Source organism: Myodes glareolus, chromosome 20, assembly GCF_982192425.1.
Source record: "Myodes glareolus chromosome 20, mMyoGla1.1, whole genome shotgun sequence".
Taxonomy (NCBI): domain Eukaryota; kingdom Metazoa; phylum Chordata; class Mammalia; order Rodentia; family Cricetidae; genus Myodes; species Myodes glareolus.
The window spans coordinates 10,729,826-10,742,291 of record NC_142045.1 but is presented as its reverse complement, the minus strand read 5'-3'; the positions used below and the strand labels follow the sequence as shown (position 1 = coordinate 10,742,291).

Sequence of the window (12,466 nt, the reverse complement as noted above, 5' to 3'; positions counted from 1 at the left end):
AAAAGGAAAAACGAGAGAATGGAACGTGCATAGAGGATTGTGAGAAGTGTCAACACACCTCTGGAAACCAAGGAGGACAGTGTCCAGGTCAGCAGGGCCTGCGTTCACCCTGGTCTCTCACTCCGCTGATCTTAAAGCCCACGCAGAGGAAAGGAAGGCTGACTTTCATTGCAACCCGGGACATGGTCACAGACCTCACCACATCGGACCAGAAGCCCCACTCACTCAGTGCGCTTCAGAAACCCTGGCCATCAGAGGCTGACCGCTGAACTAAGTGAGCAGGCACGTCAGGGGACACATCGGGCACGTTAGATACAATCGGAGTCATCGCTGGACAACAGCATTGCTGCGGCCAAAAACGGTAGAGTAAGGTGTTCTGGAAACTCAGCAGAATCCATGATAAACAGATCCATAGCCATACACACCAGGTCTAAGTTGGATGGCAAATGCAAAGACAGAATATGGAAAACATCTCAAGGATAGGGCCATAATGCATAAAGATTCAAAAGCTGCCTTCTCAGCAGAAACTATGGAGATCAAGGCCAAGGAAAGGTGTGGGACTCCTCCTTCCGTGTTGCTCAGTAGGGAGGTCCCAGAGGCTTGCTTGTCCACCAGAACTGGATGAGAAGATCCTATTTCTGAAGAGACTATGTCATTTGGGTTGCAGGACACAGAGAAGTCAAGTGGTAACTGGGTCAATGCTTCCTCCCTGCTGGCTAGGTTTCAAGTGCTGGAAGGCGCTAGGCAGGATGCTGGGGAGAACAACAATTAATAATCTACCCAGCTGTGGAACCTACAAGATACACCACCAGCCTGCCAGGCAAGAGGAACCACTGGCATTCAAGTGTGACTGTTATGGACATAACAATCTCCTGTTTAGATTGAAGCTCTACAGACCGATACTGTAAACCTGACCCAAAGTCCATGGGTGGGAGATTTGCTCGCTAAACTGTCTAAAGCTGGACTTCACAGCCCTGCACTTTCTGGATGTCCAGGAAACCTTCTCTGCCATCACACACCCAGCAAGCAGTCTCACTAGGTCTCGGCTTTCTTTTGCTTTACAACGTCTTCTACACAGGGTTGACTGGGCTCGAGGAGCAATGGGGAGCTGGGCGTGTTCATGTCAGGCGTTCCTGTGGTGGGATCTTCCTGGTATGTCCAGCAGCTGGACATCTGGAGATGCAGAGTGGGGAAACAGGCAGAACCTTCTTGATGAGAGGCACGCAGGCCAGGTTTTCAGATCTCCTTGGCCCTATGTCTAGAAGTTGCCTAGAACAGTGAAAAGTGAACTAATGTGGCCCATGAAGACTGACAGCTGTTTCTAGATCTTTTCCCATACGACCCAACTAACTTGTTCCTCTCTCAGGCAACCGAAGCCTTCAGTCTTGGACAAGCAAGGAGAATACAGCCGTGCTTTTCTTGCCTGGAATATGAGTGATTACGAAGATACCCAACAGAGAGACTCCCAAAGGGCTATTCTCGTTAAACAGAGTAAATCGCCAAGGCCTTCCCTGCCCTCCAGGCTGCCCAAGCTGCCAAGGAAGGAAGAGAAGGTAAGCTGCCATTTTTCTGAACCATCCTAGAAAAGTCACGCTGTGGACTAGAGAGTCATTTGATTCTAATAGTTTTATAGTTCCCTTTCACTTATAAATCCAGATTGTAGTTTAGATTTCCTCTCTAAGTGTCCCCTGATGTGGAGAGCTGGGCATGAGTCTCACCGTGTAAGAAAACAGGAGGGTGTGTGGTCCCATTCCGAGCAGTGTTTATCTACCACATGGCTTGACCTAGAGAGGATGGTCAGGCCCCTAATTCCCACAAGCTGAGAAAACAGCCTGTAGGATGGAGGCAGACATGTACCTCCCCTGGAAAACCCTGCACATGCTCAGAACGTTAAGAACCAGCTCACACTCCTGGCTCTCCCCTTAGGATCTTCAGCATCTTAGCAAGTTGAATAATTTCCTTACATGCTTTTAGGAATAAATAAAATGGGGACAGCAGGCACTTTCCTGAGATATCTGGAGCGTGAACAATAAGGATCAAGGATGTGTAATCATACATCCCACCATCATTTTCAGAGGGCAGTCTCCTGTCTTGGCCTCCTAGACCATCCCCCAGCACGATGCATTTGTCATTGCTCAGTGTTTAAGACAGGGTTTGACAAAGTTTCCATGATAGAAAGGAAAATAGAATAGCTCACACCCATTCAGATGCCTGTTTTGTACACGGGGTGCCATCTTGCTCCCTTGAAGAGTCTTTGAAAGGTTCTAGCAAAGAACTTACCCTGTGTCCAGAAAGCCTGCGCATCAGTCATCACCCTTTGAAGCTTTCTGCCAGGGAGCTGGATGCGTCCTCTGGGAAGGTCCTGGCCCAGGGACACTGTGTGAAAAATGGGAGTTCAAGTGCTACCATCCCAGGTGGGCTGACTTGTGGGAGGGCAGTGACTGAGGCAATGATTGACATCTGTGTAATGGAGAATTGGACTAGCTAGATTATCGAACTCATTTTGAGCATGGTCACACATTAGTTCCAAATGCCTCCTATCACCACTAAATCTAAACAAAGATTTTATATTTTGCATTAAATTTTTTTGCTTAAAAGATTTTTTTTTACTTTCAAATGGTTTAAAATTTAGAGAAAATTTTGCAAGAACAACAGAAAGCCCTTTTATACTCTTCAGATCCATCAATTAATTTTGTTCGCTTTGATGTATTTTCTCCCTCACTACGAATTTAAATATATGTGTATATACCCCATCCCATGTACTATTTGAAGGCAATTGCAGACCCAATGCCATTTTATTTCTAGACACTTCAGGGCATATTTTCTAATAACAAAAATGTTCTCTCATATCACCATGGTTGCTGCTTTAAGATTTAGGTCTACAATTCACAAACAAATTTCCCTGAGCCAAGACAGCATGCTGGGGTCACACATCACAATTAGTTACGTGCTAAGTTTCTCTCCATTTGCGTCTTCGTCTTCATCTTTTGTGGCACCCGTATCTTCGAAGGCTGTGGGCAAACTCAGGCTGTTTTCTCCAGGTGGGTTTGTCTGCTGTCTCTACGCAGGCTGACTCAGACTGTGTGGCATGCACAGGGAACCCCGACAAACGGCCTGCCACCAGATGTGGGTGGAACTCATCCCCACTGAGCACAAGCACATCCCTTCTTTAAAAGAAAATAAATACTGCGTCGTTCAAGATAAACTTCCCATGAGGCAGGCTTACTCTTTAAAATTTCAGAATACATTAGAAACTCATTATCCTCATCTGTGTTTTTGGAGGATCTCAGAGTTGTGGATATTTGAGAAAACTCCCACCTTCTTCATGGTGACCCCTCTTCATGGACTTAACTCCAAGCAAGTGTTCTTACATATTCAAAAGCCAATAACGAATACAACATGGGAAAAGCATCCACAGGGCGCCGCCCACCAGGGCAGGGCTGAATGCTGGCAGTCATTATTGTTGTAGAGAGGTTGAGAGTCTGCTGAGTCTCCCAGGCTGGCCTCAAATTCACTACATAGCTGAGGATGATCTTGAACTCCTGATTCCTGTGCCTTCACCTCCAGGGTGATGGAACGACAGCTCATACGTCCATGCCTTTCCCATTCTTACACTGTAAGAATCATAATTGAACCCAGAGCCTGAGAAGTGAAAACTGTCCCTGTGATGGTGTCATACACACCTTATCTGGAGGTAAGAGGAAATGAGATGTTGACTTGTGCTATTGGATGGATTTCTCTACTTATAAACTTGAGGGCTTAATGACATTATTTGTAAAAAGTACAATTTAGGGTACTTAACAGTATGAAGTATTCTTGTACATATTTTACATAGAATGTACTAGCAAATGTTTTTGGAATTCAATTGGGCAAATGTGTTTCTCCAGTTAAATTCCTTTCTTTTCAAAAATTACAAATATCTCTCAAGTTCTCTCTTCCATTTGTAATTCTTCCATCTTGATTTTTTTCCCCTCTCAATAGGTAGTGACCTAAATGTTGGAAAATTCACAGGCACAGACCCCTTTGAACACCATTCATTTCCACTTCATTCTCAGCTTGCCAGTATTCTTGTGGTCCTCTAAATTTCAATGTACCAATGTCTAATGCATTCTTTAAAAAAAATTCTTTTACTTGATGCATTCTTTCTGTCACTCCCTCAGTGCCTTTGAGCTCAAGATTAGATTCTCAGATGTTAATGTTCAACAAACCCCATGGAGACCGAATTCAGATGCAGATTATGCATGGGTCAGCAGGTCTGCAGTGGGTTGGCCATTCTGCATTTCTGTCCAGTTCCCGGGCAACACACGTTGTGGGTGATCTGGGGACCTTGACTACTAGGGTGCCAGAGGATTTGACCATGAATTGAATTTGGAGATAGAACAGAAGGGTTGGACAAGGGGAGGGAGACTGGGAAGGCAAAGCCAACAGCACTGGACTGTCTTCAGGAGGATGTAAGTGCTTCAATATGGCTGCATAGTGGAGTGAAAGGAAGCTGGGCTCTGTGGCGTGTGCTGTGTGGTCTCACCGACTCGGGAGGCTGACTAGGGAGAATCACTGAGTCCAAGAAACTGGGCTCAGCTTTGGTGATACAGTGAGATCCTGTTTCTTAAAAGTTAAGAAAGCGAGCCAGTGGAGGCGGCTTGCTAATCTCATCTACTTAAAGGAGTCTGAGACAGGAACCTGCTTGGTTTATACCGAGTTCAAGGCCAGCTTGGGAAACTTGGTAAAACCCTGTTTCAAAATTTAAAAAACAAAAAAAAACAAATGAGGCTGGAGATTTAGGTTAGCAGTGCCTAGCATGCTTGATGCCCTGGGTTTAATCCCCAATAACAGAGTGTGTGTACCTATACAAAGAGTACCTGGTGATGAGGCTGGGGATGAAGCGGCTACCTCATCTGAGTCCCATATGCTAAAGGCCTGGGGGTTTACTGGGCTGCTGTTTTAAAAAGAGACAGGCAGGATTAGCATTTTAGAAAGGTTTGGAAATCAGCACCGATGAGAATTGATGAGAACTCTTCGATATGAAATGGAGGAGTCCAGAGAGCATGACACTACCCAACCGAACATAGGGAAGGACTTGAACAGCCAGAGAAGAGATGGTTTGAGATGGAATCAGACCAGCACACTCCAGGTACCAGGAAACAGGCTGTTAGCAGAGTGAAGGGGTATAGGTTGCACCCTCAGAGCTCAGTGGGAGAGGACTGGAGGAGCCAGTAGCAGAGGTGAGTAGAATTTCAGTTTATAGGGTTGGCTCTAGGGCTGGCTGGCAGGCTGGGGCCAGCAAAGACCGCTGTGCAGTTGGATCTGGAGGCGATCTGGACACTGGCTCCTCTTCCCAGAGGCTGGAGAGAAGGTCTGCTCTTTCCAAGTCTAAGTCCTTCAACTGACTGAACAAGGTCCACCCACTCACAGCGGGTAATCAGCTTTACTCTATCTTCTGATTTAAATATTAATCTCATCTAAAAAAAAATACTCTTACAGCATGTCCTACATTGGTGCTTGACCAAGAGTCTGAGAAGAATGGCCTAGCTAACTTAACACATGAACTACTTCACCATCACAGCACCCATCTCACCCAGCTGTGAGGATTAAAGGATAAGAAAAACACATCAATCATCCAACAGAAGAGTCTAGGCAGGAGGAGACCACAGCGGAATACAGACTGTGCTGTGTGTATACAAGTCTTTGTAGAGGGCTTAGAAACAGACGCTGGGTCCGTTCTCTTTCCCAGCGGTCAAAGGTCCACTGTGAGAGAGCTGAGAAGATACTGCAGCCCAGAGATCTGGGGCTCCATGCATGGCTACAAGGGAGAACCCCAAAGTTACCAAATACGAGAAGGGGAAGCCCCACTGTAGTCCAAGCCCTGTCCTGCAGAGAGGACTCAGCAGAAGCTTCTCCTCTGCCCTGTGTGCAAGGAGGGGTTCAGCTACTGAAGACCAAAACCAGCAGATGACAAGCACGCTGGTGCTCGTGTGGATAAGCTTCACACAACTGCCTGGGTCTTGTCCTACTGAAGATATGCTATGTTGCTCTCAAACTGTGGCAACACACCCTCCCACTCCCCACCCCCCCCGCCCCCCAGCGTGTGAGAAAGTTGCTTGCTGGTCCTGTGCGAGTCATTCACCACCATTTGGGTTCTGGGGCTCTAATTTAGATTGTAAGGCTGAGCAGCAAGCACCCTTACCTGCTGAGCCAGCCTCTGACCCCTGGACGTGCTATTTAAACACACAGGGTTTGGAGTAGAGGCTTAGATGCAGTGCAGGCAGCGGCTACAGCTGCCGACAACAGGAACGCACCGTACCGGTGTCCTGATCTTCTGAGAGACACAGCTGTTGATGACGGAAGTTCCAAAACACCATCAAGCGGCCACTTGTTACAATCTTTACAGAGGAAATCTACAACCCCAGGGTAGACAACCATTACAACCACGAGCCAATGTCAGGTAAAACCCACAAATTCTCAGTTTAGATCATTTAAAAACAGGTTTATCACTCCTATGAATGTCAGGTAGGGCAATTAAAGGTCACACAGACTGGCCCTGGGGCATTCCCACAGGCTCCAGGGTGCCGCCACTGCTGCATGCTTGGCCCAAATCCTGACAGTGTGCTGGGCCAGTGTGCTCACCTACCAGGGTGCTAACCAAAAGTCTCCGCTCACCACAAGTCATTTCAAGGCTGGATTTGATTAAATGCAACAAACCAATCAGGCAGCGCCAGGAAAATTTGCAAGATAAATTCAAAAAGTTTATTGCACCAAATGTCACAGAAAAAATGGATTAAAATAATACATGAATGTTGCTTTAAGGAAAAAAAATCCACACTGACATAGGTAGCCATTCAACTGATTTAAAAAAACAGTCCTATAAATTTCTCTTAATGAAAGTTCAATAATAATATATCCCAGAATTTTTCCTTTTTAAAACACTGAAGTTTAAACATAATGCAAACGCATGTTCCAGAGGTTCAACAAATTTTAACATTTTAAAAATGAACATTCAGAGGGGCTGCTTTAAGTAAAAATTGTATTAAAGTGTCCTTTCCACCAAGCACAATAAAACAAACAAAAAACAAACTTTTTCACATTGACTAAGAGACGCTATGGACCTTTTTGATTTCATGAAGAAGTCCGTGTGAACACAATCCCGAGTGCGCACTGGTGGAGAAAAACCCCAGACGTCTGAAAGAATTTATATTCCTTATGTACAGCCAACAAAAAAGGAGAGCCTAAAAAGCTACAGACTAGTTTATAAAATCCGAAGACCTGATTTTTAAAAGCCCAGACAACAATTTAGTATCATTTAGCAAGTGGGGAATTTCCTCCCTCCAAAAAAGCGAACTGTGAAAAACACGGTTAAGTTAAAAAGTTGTGATGTGTAAACGGCAGCTCCGTGAGGCGTGAGTCTCCGTGAGACGTGAGACGATGAACTCCTGTCCGTGAAAAACAGCACACTTCTGAAACACGGGCTGAAGCTGTACGAAAGCCACGTAACACTGATGGAACAAGATACTTTGGAATTATGAACGAGTTTGGAAGCTACATTTTCAATTCTCACTGTCATTTTTTTTAAAACATACACAACTGCCTATACATTCATATCACTTATCGACCTATCGCATATAAACCGCAACATGCTGGAAAGAGGTCATTGCAGGAACACCAACACACTTCCGCCCCCATCGTCCTGCCCGACTAGCTGCTAGGTCCAACAAGCAGTGACATAGCAGGTAAGACTTCCGAGCTGAAGATACCTGAAGGGCGGGTGGAATCCTGTCAACTGAGGTAGATTTATTTCAACGTTTAAAAAAAAAAAAAAGTTTATTTATTTATTTTTTTCCCTTGAGTTGGGTCTAGGAGATGGTGGGGTCCCTTTTGGACTCTCCAGCTGTGATGGAACAAAGCCATCCGTGATGCGGGCTGTGGGCGTCTCAGCACAAGTCCATGAGATACTCCACTGCTGCTTCACTTCTGAGAACAGGCTGACATTAAGACAAAATGTGGCCCTTCCACATCTTGGGAGCCAGGAGAGGAGCAGTGTGCCCTTCCCTGCAGCAGCAAGAGAGGCCACTGAAGGTGCTGAGATAACCCCACATGACCGCCCAGCTTTTCTGAAATTTGGAACGTTAGAGTAAAGAGGCAGGTTGTTTTGTAAGATCTGAAGGCCCAGGCTACATTTTTATGCACGAGAATGAGAAGTAACTTGCTGACAGCGCAGCTCTCCACGTCTGGCCGTCAACATGTTACTGCGTCAACACGAGAACCGAACGATCTTGTATTGAGTTCTTTTCTCCGGAACCTCAGAAGATGGTGATGAGGCAGTATCCACGTGTAAACGAGAAGGGAGAAGGGAGTGGGGAGCGCTCTGAGCTGGCGAGGGATGAAGGCTGACCTCTCTGCTTTGACAGTTCCTCTACACCGAGGAAAAACACGTGTCCAGAAAGCTGAGACCAGGTGGGATTTCCCCAGCAAAGGATGACATCGTAGAGCCAGCAAATGGCAAACAGTAACTCAAATGCCAGCTCACAGAATATGGAAAGATTTCAAATAACGGGACATCTCCATTTTGTGAAACTTAAAATGCAAATTAAAGATCTTAAGTGCCTTGAGGCACCGTGTGTTTCGCAAATCACAAAAGGTGAGCAGAGGACAGGGAGCAGGAGGGAAGGGAGAGCGGGGGAGAGAGGGAGCGTCCACGCTCTGGCCTACTAAGAGAGGAAGTAGGCATCTGTCCACAGTAGCACAGGGGCTCATGCTCTCAACGAATGGCGACCAATGTCACATGGACCAGGATTTTATCAGATATAAACTAGGAAGTTGTCTGAGCCCCTGGACGCTATCCCACATTCACAAGCACCAGAGGCCAGGCCTAAGGACCTGAAAGGGTCTGACTTGACCTGACTGGCTTCCTGGCTTTTAAACATCAGATTTTTTTGTTCATTTGTTTTTAAAGTCTTGGACACAGACTGCTTTACGCTCAGTAGTCTAAGGTTCTTTGGGTTTTTACAGTTCACCTTGGGCAAGGCTCATACATGGTCGGTTTCTGGAAAGATGTTTTTAAAAGTGCAGAACTGATCGTGTGAAAACAGACCGCGCATGGATTGCTTCTACATGTCCCAACTGCCTGCTTCCTTCCTCCGAGCCGCGGCAGGGTTCACTTCCCTGTGGGCAGTCGCACTATTCAACGCAGGCAGGCGTCTTCAAGGACTCGCAGGAGGAAAGAGGCTCGGGCTGGGAGGGCTCAGCCACTGGAGCTCACCTGAGCTCGGGGGAGCAACTTTGGTAGAAGGTCTTTCTGGAGAAGGCTGCAGACGCTAAAGCTGAAGAGGATTACCCAGTGTTAGACTGCACAGGCCGATGCGGTCCGCTGCACCCGATAGAGCACTGGGTGCTACACGGAGTCAATGCATGGGCTTTATTGCACCAGCAGTCCCTCAGATCTGCGTGTGGCTGCACCAGGACCACGGCAAACTGAGTGACAAAGCACAGAGCAGACAGCGGCACAATGCGGCTTTCTTCACGGCACCATCAGTAAAGAGAGCTCCGACCTAGAACCCTGCTTGTTCTTAGAGTGACACTTCATGCTCTCTCAAGCTTGCATAGGAAACATTTTCCTAATGGAATGCTCTATTCATTGGTTACCCCCACTCCAAAGTCAGCCCGCCCTCAATGTTCTGCCCAACAGCACCAGAGCCGCCGGCTTAGTCTGACTGTCTGCTGATGGTTTCCTCCCACCAGGAAGGTCACTTTCTTTTGACTCCTGGGAAACACAGGCTCAGAATACTCCCGAACACAACTCCAAGTGAACACAAGCCTCCCGATGAGACAGCCACTCCGTCGTAGCTCCGAGAGCTCACTCTTCCGACTCGGCTTCCAAGGACAGCCCTGCAGTCGGCTATAAGAGGATCTGAGCCACGTAAGGAGAATGAGTACTGGCGATCGCTGTCAGCAGAGGCAGGTCGTTAGATTCAATCCTGGGTGGTGAAAAATTCAAGGACAGAATTATAAAACCACATCATTTCATAGGAAAGAATTCTTTCTATGGGCACCAGCTTCTAGTCCAGGTCATCTTTGAAAACTCACGAGAATGTAAAACAGTCCAGCAAGATGGGTTGGCTGGTCAAAGCTGATGACCCAGGTTTCATCCCTAGGACCTACATGATGGAGGAGAGAACTGACTTCTATAAGTTGTCCTGACCCCCTCTACACCCCCCCCCACATACACTGGTACATGCAAGCTCCTACACACATATGCCCATATATTAAATAAATAAGATGGGGCTGGAGAGATGGCTCAGAGGTTAAGAGCACTGACTGCTCTTCCAAAGGTTCTGAGTTCAATTCCCAGCAACTACATGGTGGCTCACAACCATCTGTAATGAAATATGCTGCCCTCTTCTGGCCTGCAGGGACATATGCAGGCAGACCACTGTATACTTAATAAATAAATAAATCTTTAAATGAATGAATGAATGAATGAATGAATGAATGAATGAATAAGGTGCAAGGAAAAAATTGTGAGTAAAAGAGATGAGAAAATAAAAAGCCCTCCCAGGAGACGCTGCTTCAAAAGGAGGTGGTGCTGGAGAGAGGGTGGACGGCTGGTCTTCCCACGGCAGGGACATCCATCCCTTATTCCTTGCATGGTCATGTCACAAAGCGGGTGCCTCAGCATCCTTCCTCTTGAAGGTACACTGCTTTTGAACCTATACTCAGATCAGCCTTCGGGAAAGGACAAGGCAGGTTCTTCACACAACGGTTCTGTGACTTACTGAGCAACGGAGGACAGCGTTCTGTGAACAAAGGCTAGGAGAGGTGCCGTTGCTGCAGACGGACGGGTGGCTGCCTCTTACAGCACACGGGGCACAATATGGTTCATGGCAAAGTGCTGTCATATGTTGTGAGAGGGAAGGACGGGAGAGTTTCAGACTGTGGAATAGATTCTAATTGTTTCTTTCAAAATTAAAACTTTTGGGCTGGAGAGATGGCTCAGTGGTTAAGAGCATTGCCTGCTCTTCCAAAGGTCTTGAGTTCAATTCCCAGCAACCATATGGTGGCTCACAACCATCTGTAATGAGATCTGGTGCCCTCTCTGGCCTGCAGGCACACGTGTAGGCAGATATTGAATGCATAATAAATGAACAAATATTAAAAAAAAACTTTTTCTAAGACTATATGAAGCCCTTTGTCCCAGTCAGAGAGTGGGACAGAGTCCTGTAACCATAGGACCAGACCTAACAGGAAAGCTGAGGCAGGATTATACTACAAGGCTACGAAGGGAAAACAGTTGAAGAACCTTGCAAGGTAAGAGCAAAAAGCTCAATCCCTCCAAACGGGAAAATATTTTTAAATAAATTACCAAAAACATCTGACTGGTTGTGGCTGGAATAAGAACAGTCCCCACAAGCTCATACATTTGATGCCCAGTCACAAGAGAGTGGCACCCCTTGAAAGGATCGGAAGGACTAGGAGGAGTTGCCTTGAGAACCCCACACCAGGCCCAGTCTCTCTGTCCATGGATCAGGATGTAGAACTCTCAGTTACTTCTCCAGCACCCTGTCTGCCTGTGTGCCAGCATGCTCCCTGCCATGGTAACAGACGAAACCTCTGGAACTCTGAGTGAGTCCTATCAAATGTTCTCCTTTATAGGAGTCACTGATCTGTCACACTGACCTGTCAAAGGCAGAAAATCTGACAAGGACTCAAGGCCTAACTCTAAACCAATGCCGTCAGAACTGGAGACGGCTCAGCAGTGAGAGTCCACGCCGCTGTTCCAGAGACTGGAGTCAGGTCAGAAGGCTCCTAACAGCCTGGAACTCCAGCTTCAGGGAACTGAGCATCCATCCGTCTCTTCTAACCTCCGAGTGCACCTGCGTACATGTGGCGTGCAAGTGTCCATGCATATAAAATAAAAACATTTAACGATAATGATGATGATGATGATATATATGACTTTGGGAGTCGGGCATGGTGGTGCATGCTTGTAATATCCTAGCAGTAAAGAGATTGAAGAAAAAGGATCCTGAATTTAAAGCCAGCATCATAAGACTACAAGATGATACAAAACAAACAAATCATCCAAAAAGCAAAACTAAATAAGTAAAACAAAACTTTACCAGGCCTAGTAGAAAATTAAGGGTGACATTATAGACACAGCATTTTCTTATTCCAAATTAGCAGAATCACCATACGGTGAAAAATTCTTAATAGGTAGAGTCTTTTCTGTTACTTCTCTACCGGAAATGAAAACGAAGGAAGTCAGAATTTTTTGTAGAGAAAGTGGGGCCAGTGCTCTCAGAAGATGGTGGACATCCTTAGCAAAGAGCAAGTCTAATCTTGGGTGGGGTGAACCCAGGAGGTACGCAGGCAGTGCCTCTCACCTCCTCCACAATATGAGACAAGCTGCCACTACCCACAGCAGCTTGTGATTTCTGCATCATGACTGTGTCACTAGAGATGAAGAGTCAGAGTG

At 46.4% G+C, this 12,466-nt stretch overlaps 2 protein-coding genes across 6 annotated transcripts in view; one reads left to right on the top strand and one right to left on the bottom strand.

Annotated features, from left to right (window-relative positions):
• Positions 1-12,466, top strand: part of Spmip2 (sperm microtubule inner protein 2) — a 104,123-nt gene that overhangs the window by 89,365 nt on the left and 2,292 nt on the right. The window contains exon 4 of the mRNA XM_087899451.1: positions 1,367-1,553. Within this exon, the coding sequence (XP_087755577.1) occupies positions 1,367-1,553 (187 nt within the window). The remainder of the gene's footprint in view (positions 1-1,366; positions 1,554-12,466) is intronic.
• Fnip2 (folliculin interacting protein 2) overlaps positions 6,722-12,466 on the bottom strand; it is a 108,878-nt gene continuing 103,133 nt past the window's right edge. For all 5 annotated transcript variants that reach the window (XM_087899446.1, XM_087899447.1, XM_087899450.1 and 2 more), the window contains one exon: positions 6,722-9,968. In XM_087899446.1, coding sequence (XP_087755572.1) covers positions 9,890-9,968 — 79 coding nt within the window. In that variant the 3' untranslated portion in view covers positions 6,722-9,889. The remainder of the gene's footprint in view (positions 9,969-12,466) is intronic.